Source organism: Vanellus vanellus (genome assembly GCF_965231255.1).
Source record: "Vanellus vanellus genome assembly, chromosome: 24".
NCBI lineage: Eukaryota > Metazoa > Chordata > Aves > Charadriiformes > Charadriidae > Vanellus > Vanellus vanellus.
Window position 1 is genome coordinate 1483693 of NC_138929.1, and position 21576 is coordinate 1505268.

Genomic DNA, 21576 nt, shown 5'->3' on the forward strand with positions numbered 1-21576 from the left:
ACAAAGCTTAAAAACAAGTTTTAAAAGCTGGTGTTCCGGTAGCTCTACTGTGGTTTCAGAAGCCAGCGGTAGGCTGGCTGCTCTGGGGGGCTCGTGCAGCCCGTGCTCTGCACCTACCGGGGCTGGTGAGAACTCAGAGTTACTTGTAAAGCTCTTGAGAGTAGTACAATAATCGTTACTACTCGTGCTTTATGAGCAAAATGATCAATTGCTCAGATCCAGCAGCAAACCTTCAAAAGCAGATTGGAGCAAGTCTTTTCCGGGAAGAAAACTTTCCCATTATCTCAGCACTTTGGCAATTTGTATCTTGACTTGTTACTCATCCGGTGAACTTAACAGGAATTTACAGCTGGTGTAAGAGGATCATCTGCTCGTACAGCACAGCACCTGGGGCCAGCAGAGCTCTGCCAGGAGGACTGGATGCAGCTGAAGGACAAGACGCAGCAGCGAGCAGGCAGAGGTGGCTCTGCGGCCTCTCCTCTTCCCTCCCTGGGACATGCCCGCTTCTTTCTGAGGAGCAACGGACAAGAAGAGAACCATAAAAGCTGGGTGCTTAATCCTCCTGACTGCTGGGCTGTAGAATTTGTTATTAACCCGCTCTCTTGAAATCGGAGACCTGATTTCACTTCCCATTGCTCGGTGTCGGCTCATCAGCAGAGCTCCCACTGGCGGCAGCTCTACGGAAAGCCCTGAGTGGGTTGGTGGCCATGAACTACTGCATTGTACAATTTTGCTCAGGGCAGGCTGGAACACTTCACTCGCAGAGAAAAAAACGGGCAAAAACAAAGGGAAGGACATTTAATGTTTTCAAATCACGAAGATTAAATACTTCTATTAATATCTGCTAGAAATCGCTCATGGAGATCCTGGCATATGTCATTATGGCACATAATTCCACTACAACTATCTGCCATCTTTCCCTGAATTGTTTATAGCTCCTTTATGTTCTCTGAGCAAACTGCAGCACAAAGCCGTGGTGTGTCTGGTGTCACCACCAAGAAACACACTCTTTGCATTAACAGCCACGTGACAAACGTCCCTTTTTTTTCATTGAGTTACTCTACCTTGTGTGAACGCTTCATTTTATGCATCACTTTTACAGTCTAAGTGGTCCCCGAACACAGAAAATCTAGGGGTGCATGAATGACGATGTTTTGCGATTGTTTGAAAAGGAATGTAGGATTCCAGAACTGGCAGTTAAAAATGAAAAGAACATCACAAAACCAAGAATGCTTTCACAGCTGCTCTTCGCTTTTCCAATTTCTGTCGTCAGTTTATTAGCAGGATCTTGCTCCGTACTTCTTGACTCGAGGCCTTGTACAAGTCTGGCAGGTCACTTCGTTGTTAGGACTGTAAGTTCCGGGATCACAAACCACTGCGAAGAGAACACCGGCAGCGTTTCAGCCAGGGCTGGGAGCATCGCACTCCACCACGCGCCTTCCCAATGCTGTCAGTGAGATCTCGACCTTCCCGAGCTCCCTGAGCCTGCCCCTCACTAAATACCTCAAACTCCAGAACCAGCAGTAGGTGCTGCTGGCAAAAGGTCTTTTAAAACAGCTGTTTTCTAGCAGCACTACCATCGAGGTCTTATTTGCTCTATAACCTGAGCATAGTCACTCACTGGTGACCTGGAAGAAAAAAACCCACTTCACTGCTTCTACTTACTCTACTTGGAAACACAGTTACACCTACGAGCACACTAACACACACTGCCAGCTCCTTTTATGTTCCTATTGTTTTTTTTTTTTAAATCTGTGATGTGAATGACTTTCCAAAAGATGAATGGAAATATCATTGCTTTTGACACTGATATTTACCAAATATTCTTCAGAGAAACCTGTAATCGGAGCTAATAAGCAATATTTAAATCAATGTGTTTTATATTTACCACAGCAACTAGCGCAGTTCTTGTGGGTGATATCGTTTTTCCCAAAACCTGGTCGACAACTGTCAATGCGAGTAACTGAGAAACTGTTGTCCATGTAGTGTATTGTAGGAATGGTTTGAAACTTGCGCTTCAAAGCATAAGTCTGTTTACTGAAAAACTCTCCAATTCGATTTCTTGCCTGAAGTTCAGAAACAGTGGAAGAATAAGAAACAGTTACTTGTTTTTTCTTGATTTAAAAATATCAGTAAATACTTTATAGTCCTGATTCCCTCACACACTGACCTGTCACCTTAACGGGGAGTCTTCCTTTGGCTTCCTGGGGTCAGACCCAGTCTGATAGCGTGTTTTACCATTAAGAAGCCAGAGAGAATAGATTTTTAGAAATCACCTACAGTAGACTTTACATTGTATTCCATTTACCAAATCATAAATCAAAGATTTAGTTTAGAGAGCAGCAAGTTCAGTATACTAATATAAATATTAATATTTATAATCGTAGAATCATGGAATGGTTTAGGTCGGAAGGGACCTTAAAGATCATCTAGTTCCAACCCCCCTGCCATAATTCTTTATTCTTATATAAAGGAAATAATAAGCCTGATTTATTTTTTTCAAACTGTTTGGATCAATTTGACTTTTAAAAAGAGTTTTCCATCCTGAACCAATATTTGAAATCCATGAATTGTCATTTACAATGATATTAATCCCATAAAATCTGGGTGAAGCTGGATTACTACCAGTCAAATCTGTAGATGCTAAGGCAGAAATTTGAGTTAAATACGCAGAGGAGGCACAGGGGTGGCTGACACAGAACCTCTTGAACTCTCATGTTTGTCGCGTCTTCACAATCATAAGGAACCTGGTGGCAAACTTCTTCCCATCCTGGTGCAAAAGGATTTACTGTGGGTGGGGGGGGAAAAGATAGATGTACATGTGTTGAAGAATATATTACAATGAACTTGGATACCTCAAGCAGGTATCTTTAGGTTCATTTCAAAAAACATCGTCAGATAAAATACGTTACTGCTTTTAGCATCCTGTGGTGCTTGCTTCATCCTATCATACCTCTTAATTTTGCCTCTAATTTGTGAAGAATGGTGATTTTGGTTTTTTCCTTTCACCTGTCACTGTCTGCAGTCAAGGTCATGTTTTGAAACAGTGCTTTCGATTGGGCGCATTTGAATGTTGAAAAACGAGTGATAAAAGGGGGGAAAAAAACAGATTTGGTCCTGTTGGTTTCTATCCAGTTACTTAAATTGCTTTGTTCCAGTCAGAGGTCAAACAGTAAAATAATGTGGAGAAAAACATGCTAAGCTGACAGGAAGAATGGAATGAAATTCTCACATAGTATCCTCAGGTTACAGAAAGGGCTGAAGTTCTATGTTAACTTAAAATCTTTGGGTCCTCAGTTTGTTCTGAATGTTTCTTGGCTTTACTGAGGGGAAAATGGCCACAAAACTGTTCCATAACCTGTTGGATGGTCCCTCTTGGGACATGACAAAAACAGATACAGGAGAGATTGTGGTCAAAGCATTAATGAAAAACTTCATTTCCTCAGTGATAAAACATCTCTAAATTAGGGCAGCAATCAGGGTTGATTTAACCCGTTTTGCAGGGCAGTACAGCTGCATCAGTATTACCCTAAGGGAACTGTGAGGCTCTTGCTTTTAACCTCTGTGCAGCTTCCTAGAATCAAGTAAAACCACAGAGGTCACAGACTTATTAAAAATCAGATAATGAAAAGCAAATACATCCATTTTCTTTTTTTACCAAATAAAATAAAAATCATTTCAGTTATCTCCATTCACCAATCATTCCAAACTGCACACCTTGAAGAGTAACATTTCTCGCTAAGGTTGTAAGAAGTACAGTGCTACAAATTCAACACATAAACTGCATTTTAGCTCCATCTGTGGGTTAGTAAGAAAAAATACAGGGACTCTGAAAGAAAGCAGGGAAACAACTTCTGAAGGTACGCTCGACTTCAATGGATATCAGATGTTGTTTATAGTACTCTCAGGTTGTTCATAAAAATAAATGTTCCCTCCCAAACAAACACTGAAATCTGTTACCTTGAAAACTAACAAATAGTTCATGCAGGAGGTCTTGTTTTGGTATCTTGACAGCATGGCATTTGCAGGATGACTCTATGATGTGACACGTCAGATCAGAGATGATGTTATTTAAGATTTTCTTTAGTTCCTCAAAGAACAGGTCATTAGCTTCCAGCTCGCATTCCCTTGTAGTAAAGCGAACAAATACCTGATATGCATGGTCAGCTTCTCTGTATGCTTTAAGAAAATAGTTTGTGTGTAAGTTCTGCAGTGTAATCACAAATTGAATCTTATACAGAACCTTATCATCTATATCAGTGTACTTACTTTGTATCTGAAATACAGGCTCTTGTTCAAAAGTAAACAAATAAATAAAGCTTACTCATTAACCATAACAGAACAAATTTGTCCTTGTCATAGCTGACTCAAATAGTAAGAGACGTTTTAGTTTGAAATGTACAGGAATTTATGTGCTTGTTACCAGGCTCCCAAATATTGAAACAAAAAAGGAGGCATATAGTAAAATAACACAAAGTTGTGTAACTGAAATGGATGGGGATTATTCAAAAACACTCTATGCAGTTATGGTGTAGGAGTGAACATTTTTAAAAATTATTTTAAAAGTTAGTGTTTCTCAAGCATTTTTGGAAATGTTATTATGTGGGTGGGGAGGTAATATTGGTGGATGGTGGTCGCAAACGGTGGAAGAAGGCTCGAGTGTGCAGCTCAAGCAGTTGGACAGAGGGCTCGTTCTGCATCAGCGTATGGTCCGTTTGGTAATCTCTCTCACGGCAGACTGCACTCAGACAGGAGCTTCCTTTTCAGATCTTGGATATCACTGGAATTACTGTAGTTCGCTTTGTTCTTATTGAGGGTAGAGATTATTTTATTTGTTGAGTGACTGTATATTCTTGGTAGCAGTTATTTAAAACTTTTTCCAAAACTGGGAGAAGGGGGGTGTGTGTATAAATATATAAAAAAAATATTTTCTATTCTGGGAGGAATTTTTTTTTTTTTTTAATTAAACCTTGCAATAAACATGCACTTCACAAACCCACCAAAGGCTATGCGCATTAGCTTACTGGTAATTTAGCAAGCTTACCGTACAGCATAAATTGATATGCCTCAAACACTTCTCTTTCTTCTTGTGTCGTAGTTTCTATGATTTTGTGAGAAAGAGTGCAAGTGTAGGCTCCAGACATAGACTCCTTAAAACCCATCACCATCAGCTTTCCTGTTTCTGTAAGATTCACATACCCTCGCCCTAGAAAAGAAACAGGAAATACTTGATTACTGGAAATGTTTGGTTTCTGATGCTCAGCTCATTTAGAACATTTGAAGATGAGATCTTGCTCTTGTACATAATGAGACTGATTCACAGTAGCCTGAAACAGTCTAAAATTTATGACCTTTAGGACTTATTGCAAGTTTCCTTCTGTCTCAACCATTTGAAAATTTTAGAGGGAGAAGAGAAACATAGTCTAATGTCAGACCCCATGGAAAAATTTGACAAAGGACCAAGTGACTGTTTGGACTCACCATCCTACTGCAGGGTGGCATCAATAGAAATAAGGAAAATATGTGATTTCATGTACAGTAATCTACTTAGCCATTTGTGGTTGACTTTTTCCCTTGTAAATAGAAAACAGAAACTATTTCTCTATCTCAGCATATTTTCCTGATTGCCTCCCCACCCCCCGAGGCAGAGGCTGTTTCTAAGTTTGTGAAAACGTACTGTACAAAGCCTGTTCTATTAGTGACTGGGGAAAAAATGGCTAAGGCAGGCAGAGTGGAAATCCTTTGTAGTCCCAACAAAGTGACTAACCTTCTAAACTTCTTCCATCTGGACCAATCCACAAATACTTGGGATCTATTATTTCTTCTCGAGAATGAGCCAAATCCATGCATACTAGAAATGGGCTATTTGTAAATACCTTCACGTAAACGGTAACTGGAATGCAAGAGAATAAGGGAAATGACATGAAATGCTTATATTGAATTAAATCACCAAAATACTCATTTCAAATATGTACTTAATGTAATGCAAAGTTTATTTTTCATGTTTGGAAGTGTAGGCTTAATCTTTTATCGCCTTTTGCTCTTATTAATATGACGGAACTGTCCACAGCCCGGTTGGTGCTGACTGCGCCGAGGGGCCACGTCCGTCCCTCACAAATCGCCTTGCTGGGCACCAAAATCAGGTGACCACAGGTTTTGAGCCTGTTGCTGAGTTGGAGACCCTCCTGTAGACGTTAAATTTTCAGAAGTGCTTACAGTAGCACCATGGGAGAAATGTATTTCTAAACCCAGCCCCTTCATTCCTGTACGCTATCGGGATCGTATTCTGGGGTCTCCAGCACGGTGTTTAGTTAAACTTGGTGGTGTCACTTCCACGTGCAGCGTTGTGTACATAGTGATCAGTGTACTTAAAACTCCATTTTAAAAGTCTAGTAAGACCTAAAAAAGTGATAAAAAAGACAAGTTTACCTTCATGCTTGGTATCGCCATAAACATAATTCCTTTCTATTATATCAACAGAATGTTGCTCTTCCTTAGGTACAGCTCTCACTGTAGGGAAAAGGGCTTAGAATGTTACAGAGGGAAATCTAAATGTGTGACTGTTAACAATTTATTTTGTCCTAGTGAGTTTCTGTCTCTTGCCTCTTTCTTTCTCCCCACACCCTTTTCTCAAAAACATGAGCTGCAATGTGCCTGTTTTTGTTGCTTTAGAGCCCAGGTTGCAAACCTGACTTCATATAGCAGGTTCCAACCTAGCTGAGCCTTTCTCTTTACAAAAAGCCCATAAAATAGGCTTATAAAATCCAACTGTAAAGCTAAGGCTCTTCACCACGACCCCGAGGAGAACCAGGACGGGTGCAACGTGGAGGGTATTGAGTCTCCAAGTGCCTGTGAGCCTTTGCCTTTCGGGAAGCAGTGGGCAGATGTCTCGGCATGAGGGTTTCCGTCATGAGAGCCCCCAGCAGAGGTGAAAATCATGACAATTTGTGCTTTTTCAGGCCATGCTGGCAGACTAGGATGGCCCAGTCTAACCGCTGCCTTCCAGGACTCAAGAGGGAGATGGGGCGCCGCTGGAACGTACCCCTTCCCACTTGAGTGGCTTTAGGGCTGGAGGAAGGTGCCGCAGACCACAACTACTCTCCACAGAGGGCTGAGGGGTTCCCCCCGCCACGTCCCTCAGCGGCCCCGGCCCCACAGCCGCCCTCTGAGGGGCCGCTGCCCCGGGGGAGGCCGCCCCCCGCCGCTCCCTCCCTCTCTCCCTCCCTACCTCCGCTCGGAGCACCCACCACCACCACCACCACCACCGCCGCCAGCCCCAGCAGAGCCCGCGGGGGGGAGCGCGGCCTCCCGCCGCCCCCCGCCATACCGCCCTCCCGCCCTCCCCCGCCCCAACGGCCCGGCCGCCGCGCGCCGCCAACCGCCCTGCACGGGCGCGCGCCCGCCGCCTTCCCGCCTTTTTCTTCTCCTCAGCAGCAGCAGCGGCGGGGGCGGGCGGGCGCTCCGTGCCTCACCGCAGCGCTTCGGGCAGGAAGGGGGGGGGGGGGGGGGGATGTCCCCCGGCTCCTCAGTCTTTTCTTCCTCACCCACACCCTGTGCTTTTTAAAAATTCTTTTATTATTTTTATTTATTTATTCATTTATTTATTTATTTTTGCCTCTGGCCTGCAGGCTGTGGAGGACGGCGGGTGGCAGCCCCCGCCCCCCCGGGCTCTGGCGCTGTCGCGCCTCAGCCGCCACGCTTGAGAAACTACCACCTCGCTCTTCCACAGTGCGTAGTGAAATTTATTTTTCGGCTCTTAAGGTGGTGTTTCCAGCAGCGTGGGCAAGGGTAGGAAACTGCAGGGGGAGGAGGGAATGGGCTCAGGCACAGGCTGTGGTCGGGCTGCTGGGTGCCCTGAACCTGCGGGTACGGCCGGGCTGGCGTCTCCAGCTCCCAAGTTTTGAGTTAACAGCAAGCTTTGCACGCCAGGGTGTTCTTCAGCTGCAGGTTTCTGGAGCAAGTCATTATGGGACACGTACTTTCAGCTGAAAAACAAAAAAACCCTATTCCTGCCACTTGCTGTGAGAAAGACTGAAAATAAGAGCCGGGCGTATCCTGTTGGCTCAAAAACAGAGCCGAATGCCACATTATTACTTGAAGTACTCAGTGGTTTTTAAGTCAGTTACATGTTTTGGAAGACTTCCTTATGACTTTTAAACTCTTAAAAGTAGAAATATTTTGTTTCTAGAGTGGGTGTCTTAAAAATACTCAGGGAACACAGCTGAGCAGGGAGAGGAGGGTTTGACCACACCGCACATGGTGCGACGCTCCAGGTCGGGAGCTGTGGCCAAGCCTCTGGTAATTAGCTAAATCATATTTATCGTGCAGCCCCAGGCGACGCCAGTGTCCAGAAAATGATGTAATGGTATTTGCATAACAAATACGGAGCCAGCCAACACAGGAATGGTCATTATTTTTGTAGTTAGCTGCAAAAGTTTTTTATTCAGCGCTTCCATGTAAAAAAAACCACTTAAGTTATTTTCTTTAATAAAGCATAGCAAAAAAACGTGTGAAAAAGAAGGTATCAAATTATTGATGGAATATGCTTTTACTCAAGCCTGGTGGCATTTTAAAGTAGCGTCCCTCTCATTTCATGTCTTGCAAAACGTATTGCTCTACTAAACGTGTCCGCTGCCTCATTATTGCACTTCTCTCTCTGTGCAGGGAAGCGGCCACACTTTCTGCTTCCTTAGACCAAGATATTAACTCTCAAGTGGTTGGTTAAGGTATAAGAACTATGTCAGGGTTTTCATTTTTAATTTCCTTAAGCTGCTGAACAGTTCATAATTAGGACCACCCCAAAAGATCCAGCGTTCCCATGTGTTGAATGTTTTCGGTTTTACTCAAAGTTAACATTTTGCACTCAATGCCGTATAGGCAAAATGATTCAGTTTTTAACGTGTCTGTTATAGACTAGTCATATTTCAGTCTGAACATCCTCTGTTCCTAAGGATGTTTATAGCCTATTGCCACGTAACTGTCCTACACAGCCCATCAGTCCCCAGCTTGGTAATTATTATAAAACAGCACCTTTACTATAAGCCTTTGTCTGCAGTTTTGGATCTGTATAAACTTAGGCTCCTAGTCTGTGTCTTTAGTCAAATGACTCATTCCTTTTTCAGTCTATAATATTTCTAAGCTACAGCCTGATAAATTGTCATTACGGATTTGTAAAGTCAGGGGAAAAAAGCTGGTTATCTTTAAGAACAGTGTACTGGCGGGCAGAGGATTTGATAGGACAAAATGTGAAGTCACGTATTCATGAATACTAGGTGTTTTTGCTAACGGCTAGAAGGTCTGTCAGTAGGAAATGATAGAAGAGGAAAAATCTCTTGTAAACTTGTCAATCCTGGTGCGCATAGGTATTTGATCATTAAAAAGGCAAAAATTGTATCCTAGGAAATAAGTAGAGATATCTCCAGGAATACAGGGTCATGTGAATCTGGGATGCAGAACACAAGTTTTGTCTCTAGTCTTTAAGGTGGGTGATCTAAAGCGGGGATAACGCAAAGGAGGGCACGCTGAAGATAGTGGTAATTTGTATCGGCTGGCAGGCGCTTTTGATTTCTGCCCTTGAAACAGAAGCAGAGAGAAGATGTGATTGAGTATCTGATGGTAAATGTGAAGGAAAGTAAAGATTTAAATTAGAGAACAAATCTGGCAGTAAGAGAACATGGCCGTGAATAATCCTGGGCTGGAAACAGGAAGAGGTTTCTGATCATGACACAGTAGGTTCCAGGGCTTCCGTAAAGTTCATAGGAGCAAGAAACCTTCCTAATTATTAAATGGTTCTGGAAAGGGAATATGGAATTGTCTGGAATGGCAGAGAATTGGTCTCGATTACCCTGGATATCTTTTTTAACATTTTATTGCCAGAATCTTTTTCCAAGTGATGGAAAAGCATCGATTTAAGAAGCAGTCGACACAACAGAGAAAGTAAGTAGGAGAATCATGTTTCTGTGTTGTATTGCTATCACACACCTGAGCTATGGTAATTCACACTTGCTCACTGTTTTTATGTCTAAGTGATCAGGTCAGGTCACAACTCCATTTGCCACTTCATTAGCTTCTAGACTCTCAAGTCGCATGAGTAGTATTACTGATTTCTGGACCCCTTTGTCAAAACATATGTAGTAAAGGAACAAAAATGCATTAAGCCTCCATCAATCTTCTTACCCCAAAACATTAATTTCTCGGTTTTAAAATATAGCTGAATTGCAGGGCCAAAAAAACCCAACCCAAACCAAAAGCACAATGTGTTGAAATAAGTATAAAACTGTAGTAAACAGATGCAGCAATAACCCCTAGGGTCTACCTGCCCTGGTCATGCTGAGGATCACCAGTGAGCCTTCCATCTACAGCATTGTGGGGTTGGTGTTTTCCTTTTTCTCTCTCAGCTGTTTCTGGCTCGCCGGAGTTCAAAGCTGCAAAAGCGAGCTGTGGTGTTGTCGAAGCACCCCAGGTACAGCCTGTTCTGTGCTGATGTTCTGTGCGATCTGAGATCTAGGCCAGCTATTATCTTTTTAGGCCTTTTCTTGGTAAATAGCTGTGGGCTTTGGGTGAAGCAAAATGCCACGACTAGTGCTTAGCTTGCACATGAAGTCAAGGCTGCCTTGGTCTGGCACGGCTCACACTTCCTCATGAGTCGTAGAAGGGTTTGGGTCAGAAGGGACCCATAAAGGTCATCTGGTGCCACCCCCTGCCGTGGGCAGGGACATCCTGCACTAGGTCAGGATGCTCAAAGCCCTGTCCAAGCGCTGTGTAGGGCACTTAAATGTACAAAAGTTGTCATTTAGCAATCCCCTGCATACTATGAGTGAAATTAATCTTTGCTTTATTAAGTGATTTTGTAACTTGATTTTCTTCTAAAGAGCAATGCCATTATGTTAAGAAAAACAACTAACAAGTTTTATTTTACTCTTATCTCAGTCATTTAACTTTAATGTGCAGTCTGAGGAGTGCGATCTGTTAACGAATAACGCAAAGAAAGCAGTATTTGTTTAACAGTTGTGGCTGCCTTACCATGTTTACTTGATGTGTAGACAGAGCCAGGACAAATTGTACACAGAGGAAATTCAGGATGTAGCAAAGAAGTTGCTCTTTCATGTGTGTGGGCATCTCAGCACACAATTGCTACACCAGTTCTAATAAAGGCTGAGACTACTTAGCTCTGCAGCGTAAAATAAAGTGAGTCAGAAGCCTGCCAACGCAAAATAGCTCCATGTCGCCCTGCTGAACTCTCCATATGAATAGCTATTGTCCCTTGAGTGACCTAACCCAAGTCATCACAAATGGCTTTCCCGCGCTATTTTGGGTGTTAGTGCTTGCTGCAGGCTTTAAAGATGAAGGGCTCCCTAATTCTCCCTACACAAAGTAGCATTTTTGACTGGCTCTCCATAACAGGTGGCAGATCCATTTGTCTCGCTGGCGACCCTTCTGCAGAAGGGGCTGTCAAAAGGCTTCCCACCTGGCAGCACCGAGGGAGCTGGGGCGAGACGGAGGATGCTGCTTGTCAGCTACGCTTGCAAGTAGAGACGTGGGTTGGAGGGGACAGTTGACCACACTTGAGATGCGGTGGGCAGCTGGGGATCTGTGCCATCACCCAGCTGCCTCGGCCCTGAATGCGGCAGCGTGTTTAAGCTCTGAGAGTAGGGTTACTCCTCTTTGGTTGGTTTATTGCTCCTGGAGCTGCTCCCGTTGGTCCCACTCCTGATGGTATCCCTGTCTAAGGACTTGTCGTGGCTTCTTTACCTGTGGAGCCACCTCTGATGGTGGGGAAGGAGCTTCTTTCCCATAGAATCCTGGAATCATTTAGGTTGGAAAAGACCTTTAAGATCATCAAGTCCAACTGTTAACCTAGCACTGCCAAGTCCACCACTAAACCATGAAGTTAAGAGGGATGTTTTCTCTAAAGCACAGGGTTTCCAGTGTCCTTAGTGCGTTGTGCGAGAGCAGGGGTGCTCCAGGCTCTGCCTCCCCAGGGTTCACCCTCTGCCCATGCTGTCTTTCAGCCTGCTGAGCGCTGGGTTCCTCCTGCAGGATGGCCTCGCCTACAGCCTTCACCAGGCTGCAGGAGAACAGCACGGTGCTTCGACTGGTGTCAGCCTCCTGTTCTGGAATCACAGAATCATTTACATTGGAAAAGACCTTTAAGATCATTGAGTCCAACCATTACCCTGGCACTGCCAAGTCCACCACTAAACCATGTCCCTCAGCACCACGTCTACAGGGATGGTGACTCCACCACTTCCCTGGGCAGCCTCTTCCAGTGCTTGACAACCCCTTTGATGAAGAAACTTTTCCTAATATCCATCCTAAACCTCCCCTGGTGCAACTTGAGTCTGTTTCCTCTCATCCTATCACTTGTTACCTGGGTGGAGAGACCAACACCCACCTTGCTACAACCTCCCTTCAGGCAAGAGCGATAAGGTCTCCCCTCAGCCTCCTTTTCTCCAGGCTGAACACCCCCTGGTCCCTCAGCTGCTCCTCATCAGACTTGTGCTCCAGACCCCTCACCAGCCTCATTGCCCTTCTCTGGACACGCTCCAGCACCTCAATGTCTTTTTTGTCATTAGGGGCCCAAAACTAAACACAGTATTGGAGGTGGGGCCTCACCAGTGCCGAGGACAGGGGGATGATCACTGCCTTAGTCCTGCTGGCCACACTATTCCTGGTACAAGCAAGGATGCTGTTGGCCTTCTTGGCCACCTGGGCACACTGCTGGCTCATCTTCAGCCGGCTGTTGACCAACACCCTCAGGTCCTTCTCTGCCTGTCAGCTTTCTAGCCACTATGCCCCAAGCCTGTAGCGTCCATGGGGTTGTTGTGACCCAAGTGCAGGACCCGGCACTTGGCCTGATTGAACCTCACACCACTGGCCTCAACCCATCGATCCAGCCTGTCCAGATCCCTCTGCAGAGCCATCCTGCCCTCCGGCAGATCAACACTCCTGCCCGACTTGGTGTCATCTGTGAACTTACTGAAGGTGCACTTGATCCCCTCCTCCAGATCATCGATAAAGATATTGAACAGAACTGGCTGCAGCACTGAGCCCTGGGGAACACCACTGGTGACCGGCTGCCAGCTGGATTTCACTCCATTCCCCACCACTCTCTGGGCCCGGCCACCCAGCCAGGGTTTGACCCAGTGGAGCATATGCCCATCCAAGCCATAAGCAGCCAGTTTCTCCAGGAGAATGCGGTGGGAAAGGGTGTCAAAGGCTTTATTAAAGTCCAGGTAAACACCATCCACAGCCTTTCCCTCGTCCGCTAAGCGGGTCACCTTGTCACAGAAGGAGATCAGGAGAGGCAAGCAGGACCTGCCTTTCACGAGCCCATGCTGACCTGCCTGGAGATGCTCTTCGCAGTTTGATGCTGTTTGTCTTACGAGAATGGCTGGGGCCTCCCCCCAAAACACACCCCCTCAGCCACCGCTGGCGCGGGTGCCCCCACCGAGCACCCATCGCTTTAGCACCGGCGGCGACCTCCACGGCGGGCAAGTCGCCGGGGCTGGGAGCGGGTCGGCTCCGCTGGCCGCCGCCCGGCGCCGCTCTCCGCCCGCCCAGCGCCGGGCCGGATGCGGCGGTGCCCGCGGGAGGCGAGGCCAGCCCGGTGAGCTCGGCTGACAGTCCCCGAGCCCGGGCGGGCAGGTGGAGCCGGGAGCCGCGGCCGCAGCATGGAAGGTGAGAAACGACCCCGCTCTTTCCCCGTGTCCCCCCCGCCGACCCCGCTCGGGGCACCGGCACCGCGCTCCACCTCCCGTTTACTGCCGAGCGGCTGCTTCGGAGCGTTCTGCAAACAGATTGCAGCCTCTAATCGCGTGTTGCAATTAAGCAGGAAACGAACGGGGCTTTTTTCCCCCCTCTCTGTTTAATTTCAGAAGCATCGCAGCGTGTATGATAAAGTTGGGTTTTAGAGCCGGCTTTACCTACTGTTGGTACGCTAGGTTTTAACGAATCAAAGGGCGTCTTGGTTTCTTTTCAGTTGTAAAACATGCATATAACTTTCAGAGCTGGCAAAAAACGAGTTGCGAGTTAATCTTGGGCTACAGCGTAATTCTCTTTTGAAGAAAAACAAAATTACCCGTGTTTTTAACAAGCCTGGCAAAGAAGCTTTGCGAGCAAAGCTTGATTTGTTATTTCGGAGGTGGATATTTTTATTTCAAGTCAACATTTTAAGGATTTAAGTTTAGATTCTGCTATGTCTCAATGACTTGAGGTTTTTTGGTTATTTTAAGTAAGATGCAGTTGTCTATTTAAAAATGTATTCTTTGATAAAGGTTTTTAAAATGTTTTTATTTAAATACTTACTGTCATAGAATCTGACTTAACAGACTATCGCTGCTTGAGAGATGTAACTAATGTTTTGAAAGAATGGGTCTGGTGGTGGTTTGGTACTTAAAAATGCAGCCTCATTTTCTTGATCAAGTCAGGACCACTGTATATCTCTGCTGGGAGGAGAAAGCTCTTTAGGTATGTCAGTAATTTTAGTCTCTGATTAGAAAATAAGCATTCTGGCACTACAGCTGAAATTATTTGAGAAGTCTCTTTTTTGTGTTCCAATTTCTTGTACACTTAAAGTTAACATGCAAATAATCCTTTGGGGTTTGGTTCAGTATGTGGGGATTTTGAGGATGAGTTAATGTGCCTGAGCTTGTTATGTTTGGGATGAAGTTAATGGAAAAGACAGTGATATACTGTATTATCTCTGGATACAATTGCTGCGTGTCTCTGTTTTCATGGGTCTTCGGAAAATCTTAGTTCCACTGGAGCTGATGGGAAATTTGCCATTGCGGACAGAGGGGTAACACTTCGGCCCTCGAGCTTCTGTGCTCAGTGTGAGGAAGCTCAGTACGGACACTGACTGAGAAATGGGCACTGGCAAGAGTAGGTGTTTGAGATCTGGGTCTAGGAAGCCCAAATCTGCATTCTACTGGGTTGTATCTCTTCATGACTCTTTATTATTGCCACGAACACAAGAACTGACCTCATGCTGTCGTTTCCATTTGCTGTACTGGGATGAACATGTTAAACTACCAGAAGGTATTCTGCTGTTTTCAGAAGGTCATATGCTACAAGATGAGAAAAATGTTACCCTTACTCACATATTTTTGATCAGGATTTTTTCCCAAAATGACACGGGCACTTAAAATGCCTGTGTCATTTCAAACATTACATGGCGCCTAAGAGCAGCAAAGCGTTAGAGACCCTATTATTAAAAGTGCAAAGAGTTTATTTGATCCAGGTACCTTCTTCAGGAAGCCATCAAGACTGTAAGTGCTGAAGAAGGCCATTCAGTGGGGAAATTAGATAGGCTTTCTCTCTTTAATTGTACAGTGCAGGCTGAAGGTGAAAAACGTGCTGGGGTGACAGAGGTTGACTGCTGTACATAGCAAAGGCACTGGCTCTGCTGCGAGCATTTAGGGATAAGGCTGTGGGAGTCTACCTGCCAGGCGGTGACCGAGATTGGTGTGTGTTTTACTTGGGCTTGTTTGCGCCTCTTAAGATGGCACAAAGACAAGGACACAAGCTGTGTTTGCTCCATATGCTGTGATAGAAGGGCTAAGAGTATATGGGATTTAAAAAGATGTCCCCTTCACAATGCTGTTGGGTTGAAAACTGCAGCTGGCAGTAAAAAGGCAATGTTCTGGGTTTCACTTTGGATGCAAACAGGTAAGACTATAATAATTCAGGACGTACTCCCTGTTCCGTTGCCTACAGCCGTATTGATGATAGAAGGGTATTAGTGTTATCATTTATCTGAAAAACATCTATTTTAGGGGAGTTAAAATACAGGTAGGCTGTTTTGTTGCTTCTATTAACTGATCAAATACCAGGATAAATTATTAATACAGTTCTACATTAAAATGCCGCAGTACTTTTTTAGCAAGCTATTTGAATATTTTTGCTCACTTTGGCTATTGGCGTAGAACACAAGATGGCTAAGGATTGGTTTCAAAAGCACATGAATTTTACTTCTGCTTTGTAAATGAACATCGTGCGTCAGCTGCAACACGCACAAGACAAGTGTCTCCTTTCCATGCGCCCTAGTCAGTGGATCTCTTTGAAGCTTGGGAAGACTAACGTGTTCTGTAAGTGATTTCCTGCATTGTGCTTTTCTGAACGTTAGGTAGAAACATGGTCTTATTTGTACAGAATCGGGGATGGAAGCTTCCTAGACCTTCTCCCTGTAGCACACTTAGAGGACACAGTGAAGGATCTGTCTTAAAATACTTTATTTGTGAAAGAAACCTGAGATTAAGTATCAAGAGTCCACTAAGGCTGTAAGAAGCTGCTTGAGACTAATACCATAAAGAAACCAGGTACAGATGAGTGGATGTTGGAGGCTTGAAAGTGATATAAAGACTGGGATATTTCTCAACAGAAAAGAGAAACGTTATATGGTGTGGTGGTGTTCTTATCTCTTCATAAGGATTGTACTGCCCAGCAGCCCATCATGGGCAGGAACCTGTTACGCTCAACAAATTGTAAATAAATACGCAGAGATGATCTCAAAATTAAACAGATGAGTGTCGGAGGACTGGCTGAACAGGTCCTGCTGGGCTGTCGCATGGGTCAGGCAGTACCGTTCTCCAGCAAGTTACCCTGTAGCTGCAGTTCAGAGCGCTCAGAACAGTTGACCGACTGTTCGGGCCGTCGCACTGAGCCCTGTACGCAGAACCTTGCGCTGCTGCGATTCACCCCATAAGCTATAGCAATGTCTGCATCCTTAGTGGAGTGACTGTGCGCTCAGGAGGTGTCCTGGGGAGTAAAATGGTTTCTAAAATAATATGTTTGTAAAGGAATACATGCAGAATTATCTGATTTGAAGCAGCCATGGAGGGGCTCTAACTCTTTGTTTCAAGACCTCCTGGCAACCCTGGGGAAGGCAGAATTGCTGCAGCTTCCAAGCCACACCTCTCCCCCCGCCCGGCAGGCACCCTTTTTGCTTAATCCTGGGGCTTTGACCAGTTCGGTGCTTTATCACACAAATGGGGCAACTGCACAGGATTTCTCAATGCAATTAAAGTCCAATTCCAGTATTACAGGATAATGGGGATTTCATTGTCTTGCCCAAAGCTTAATCATTTGCACAATTACAAGGGTTTGTGTAATTTATTATTGCAATGTAAAATTAAAATCAATACTAGAGAGAATTTTGTTCATGCACCCTGTATTTACTGATGTTTCCCCATCATTATTCACAGTATAAATTGGTCCGTTTGCTTCTTTGTATCTCACTGTTCCTGATGTGGTAAAATGAAACAAAGACAAATTAAGAGCCGTATCTATGGATTTCCTTGATCTTACTTATTTATTTTTAAAATACAGATTTAATAAATATTTGAACTTTTTGTTATTTAATTCTGTGACTGTTTATGACACGAGGCAACATTTTTAGCTCTATTAAAAGACACTTAATGAAAAGCTTGCATTCATGCTAAATTTGCATGAAAGGACGGGAGCTCTGATTTAATTTTAGGATATGTTTCATAAGTGCTAATAGCTTAACAACTTGTCCCCAGTCAGGAGTTACACCCTGAAGAGCTCAGGCCACTGCTGGATGGCTTGAATCATTAATAAGTCTATCCTTAAATGTGTTGTTTTTTCTCGCTGCTCTTTGGTAATAACTAGTTAAGAGTAATGGGAACTCCATGCATAATGTAACTCTTAGACGCATTATTGAGAAATGGGAGCTGGATGCTTTCATTCAGGAGACAGCAGAACCAAACATTTAAAAAAGATTTCCTGGATAGTTCTATTGTGGCTTTTTATTCTTCTCTGAGTTTGCCTTTATTTTGTTGGGCGCATCAGGATCTCTGTTCATGCAGGTTTTTGGATAGCCTCATCTGACACTAGGCTGCTTTGCTGTAGAGTTAACAGAGCTTTATACTTTGACGTTGCAGAGACCACAGAAATTTTCCATATGCAGTGGTGGTAAAGATAGATAATTATGGGGTAAATGTCACTCGTGGTTAACACCTCATGGCCACTGCATGTGTATTTCTGTTATGTAACTGCCAGGAATGAATTTTACGAGTCCTGGAGCTATTATTTTTTATGTTCAGAGATGATAAAAGATTTTCTGGTTTGTAAAAAAAGAGGAAAAAAAAAGCAGGAGGAACGAAAGGAGGAAGGAAGCAGGTAGCTGTGACACTTAAGAAAATCAAGGCTCATATCGATGAAATCTCCAGACAGCAAGGCACTGTGTAAAGAGTTAACTGGGCAGGCCAGGTCTGTGCCTCCAGTTAAACCCGCCAGCCTAGACGTGGGCAATGGAGTGGGAGATGTAAGTATCTGCAGCTTATATTGTCCTCAGAGTGCTGTGCTGAGTGCTCAGCACTTTTGGAAACCAAGCCACATATGGGGTCCTCTACAATTTTTGAAAAATTCCCGACATTTGGTCCCTATCAGAATTTCTAAATGGGAATTAGACTTGCATTCCCATGAAAACCAAGTAGATCTTGTGAAGGTAAAAGGGTTTTCCCTTTGTCTTGGAAAATGAATGCAAAAATATCTTGTACTTTGTGCTCTGTATAAATTCATTTCATACAGATTTACTACCGCTATGCTGTGCTCACAGGGTGCAAAATGAGATGTTAAATCGAAAGTGTAACTTATTATGTTCTATAATTTCTTGAAGTTAGAAAATAATACTTAATCCCTTTTCTGGGCACAAGCCAGTGCTCAAGATATAAAGAAGTTATGAAACATAACAATTATTTGGCAATTATTTCTTTGAAAATTTTGCTTTTTCCGTTTTGCTTTCAGTCAAGAAAACGGGAATTTAAAAAATTATAACTGTGTCATGAATGGTTGCAAATACTAAGCAACTCAGACTGCTTTTCTGTCTTTTGCAGATTCACAGGCAGGTATGGACCTAAGCAATTCTCAGGAACAGCCCATGGCTGCAGGTATTGTGCTGTTCGAGTTATGTTTTTTCACACTCTTTTGAAAACTTTATATATAAATGGAGAAAAATATATGTATTGCAGCTTGTTTATATTCCCGGGACACTGAATGGCAGTCACAAATACAAAGATGGGCATTAAAGACAAACAGTAAATTCTAGAATTGAAGTAAAACCGTGAAAGTTCAGTATAACATTGGAAAATGATACTAACGGGAAAAAAGACTGTGTAGTAGGAAAGGAAATGTTTTCAGAAAAAAAGCTGGAAGTTTTGATTAGGGAAGCAAGAATAATGTGATTCTTTTGGTTGACCGCTTTTCTGAAAATACGAAAACAAACCTCTTGTGTGAGTTGGACAAGTGTTTCACTTTCTTTGATTAACATCTTAATTTTTTTAACAAAACATCAAAAAATAAAATTATTTTTCAGATGAAATTTAATATTTAGCTTGAGAAGGATTGGGTTTTTCAACTATCCAACCGTTAGTAAGTTAAACAATTTTAACAGCAATTTCACAGTGTTACTGTGAACTTTAAAAATTCCCAGGATTGTTGAAAGAAAACACTTTCAGTTTTTTAAACAAAATACTGATCTGAAATTTACAGAAATACGCATAATGTTGAGTTAGTCTGTATTATGGGTTTTATGAAAGAGGCTTTATTTGAAAAACTTTACCCAAATAAATTTCACTACAGTTAAAAATTTGGCTTTATTTCAGAGAAGAGGGGCTTGGATTTCTGGGCTGTACTGCTGCCACAGCGATCAGCAGAAAACTTTCTGATAATGTTGATGTTTAAAAAGACATATGTGAAATAAGCAGAGAAGTGCAACTGGGTTCAAAGAGGTTTCTGATTAAACGTGCCTGAGCAGTTTCCTGGCCAGGGGCCAGAATGATTAATATTTTGCCCAAATGAACAAAGTAGAGCTGTGATTCCTTTTCCATGCTCAGAAGAGCTTGCTTGCTTACCTGCCAGCAGCAGTTGTCAGAATACGTATGATATATGGAGTGACATATACTGGGTTTTTTTCCTGCTTTGTTGTCATTTAGAACAACCTGAAGAATAGTTAAATCTGAGCAGAAGCTTAAGTCTTCGTTGAAGGTGTGTACTGTGTGTGAGAGTTTGTATATGACTTTGGGAAGCAAATCCATTCAACCAAACTGCAGCTAATGCATCTATAGGAAGAACATTGTGGGCATTGTGAGCAATATTGGGAGTTTGCAGATACTTTAAGGTAATCGCCTGGAAATATTCTTGAAGCATTAATAGTTAATTATTGGTGGCTTTTTGTATTTCAGAAGGACGTGAGGTTTTGACAGACTGTAATCTGAACAAATCCCAGGAAATGGAAAGTATGGATAATGCGGAAGATATGAAGGAACACAACCAGTCTAATGAAGAAGCAGGAGGTAAAGTGGAGATTGGATTCTGAAAAATAAGTTCTATTTTGCATTTTTATTCATCTTTTTATGCTATGAGAGTGATTAGAAAGTTTATTCTGGATCGTGGCTCTGGTTTTCCTGCATGTCTGTTAAAGGAATAGTGATACAATTTGTTTAGAACATTTCAACATGCTCTAAAGGAGGAGCAACTGTTTTCCATCATGTGCATTTTATAAAGGTCACTTTTGCAGGATCTATGAAATATGGATAGCAAGATAAAAAAGCACGTGCATATGGTGAGCTCTTTTAATGTGTGTTGTAGAATACCAATTTTTAAAAGTAGTTTGCATATGACAAATGTGTGTGTTAGAACTGTACTTTTTATTAATGCTGTTCACCTACTCTCATATCTGAAAAATAACTTGGCAATTTTTTTTTTGAAAGAAAGGACAAGGTACCCCAAATTCATAGGACAACTCAGTCCTGTAAAAATTAAAACTGTAGCAGTAATCCCATACTTTAAACTGTGGGTGAACAGAAGGTTGGTCAGTTTACCATGTTTGTTGTTAAATTTGAACAGTAAACCCTTCCTATACAATTCTGACAGAAGACACGGGTATGAATAAAATATTAAAGCAATAATATTGTTTTTTGTTTAAGAGGTCCTACATAAATGTATATTTCTGTGTATCTTTAAAAACTGGCAGGCCCTCTTCACTTACAGACAAAAGATAAAAGAAGCAGCTCCTGGACTCAACAGTCTTACAGACCCTCAGAGTTCAGGATTTGTATATGATATGTATATGACATGACATCGATGCAGAGCAAGAGACTTTGAATTTCTTCCTTGATGTAGAAGCTCATAAACTGAAATCACAGCATTAATAAACATTCCTGCCAGTGAGCTGAGCGTGTTCATTTATGCCAGTTCTCAACCACAAACAGTGAAAAATGCTGCCTGGTAAAGGATGTGGTATACATATACTGGGGAAAAGACATACATTGTTTTACCAGTTTCACGATGCCTTTCAAGTACTGCATGTCCATGGCAGTACAGCAGTGTCAAGACAAATTATGTTTGTGGCTTTGGTTAGTAGTTTTGAGGTAGCATTTACGTATCGCATGAATCAAGTAAATCACTAAAGAGTTGTCTCTGTTTTGGTTGCCCGAGTAGCCTTGGTTGTTCCCTGTAAAATACATGTGATTACTTTTATTTTGGACTACAATGAAATGTTATGAGGTTAAACTTTTGCATTATTAAAGATTAAACTTTTTCTATTTATTAACA

The 21576-nt window shown here is 43.0% G+C and overlaps 2 protein-coding genes across 2 annotated transcripts in view; one reads left to right on the top strand and one right to left on the bottom strand.

Annotated features, from left to right (window-relative positions):
• Positions 1-1277: 1277 nt before the first annotated feature.
• ZPBP2 (zona pellucida binding protein 2) lies at positions 1278-7325 on the bottom strand (the record flags this gene model as incomplete). The annotated part of the gene is made up of 9 exons (XM_082495025.1): positions 1278-1375; positions 1889-2066; positions 2703-2788; positions 3961-4179; positions 5045-5206; positions 5768-5893; positions 6430-6510; positions 6714-6729; positions 7266-7325. The coding sequence occupies 9 exons, from the start codon at positions 7323-7325 to the stop codon at positions 1278-1280; spliced, it is 1026 nt and encodes a 341-aa protein (XP_082351151.1).
• Positions 7326-16036: 8711 nt separating this feature from the next.
• IKZF3 (IKAROS family zinc finger 3) overlaps positions 16037-21576 on the top strand; it is a gene marked incomplete at both ends in the record, with an annotated part of 32642 nt that continues 27102 nt past the window's right edge. Inside the window, 3 exons of the mRNA XM_082494774.1 lie at positions 16037-16088; positions 18858-18911; positions 20205-20315. Of these exons, the coding sequence (XP_082350900.1) occupies positions 16037-16088; positions 18858-18911; positions 20205-20315 (217 nt within the window). The remainder of the gene's footprint in view (positions 16089-18857; positions 18912-20204; positions 20316-21576) is intronic.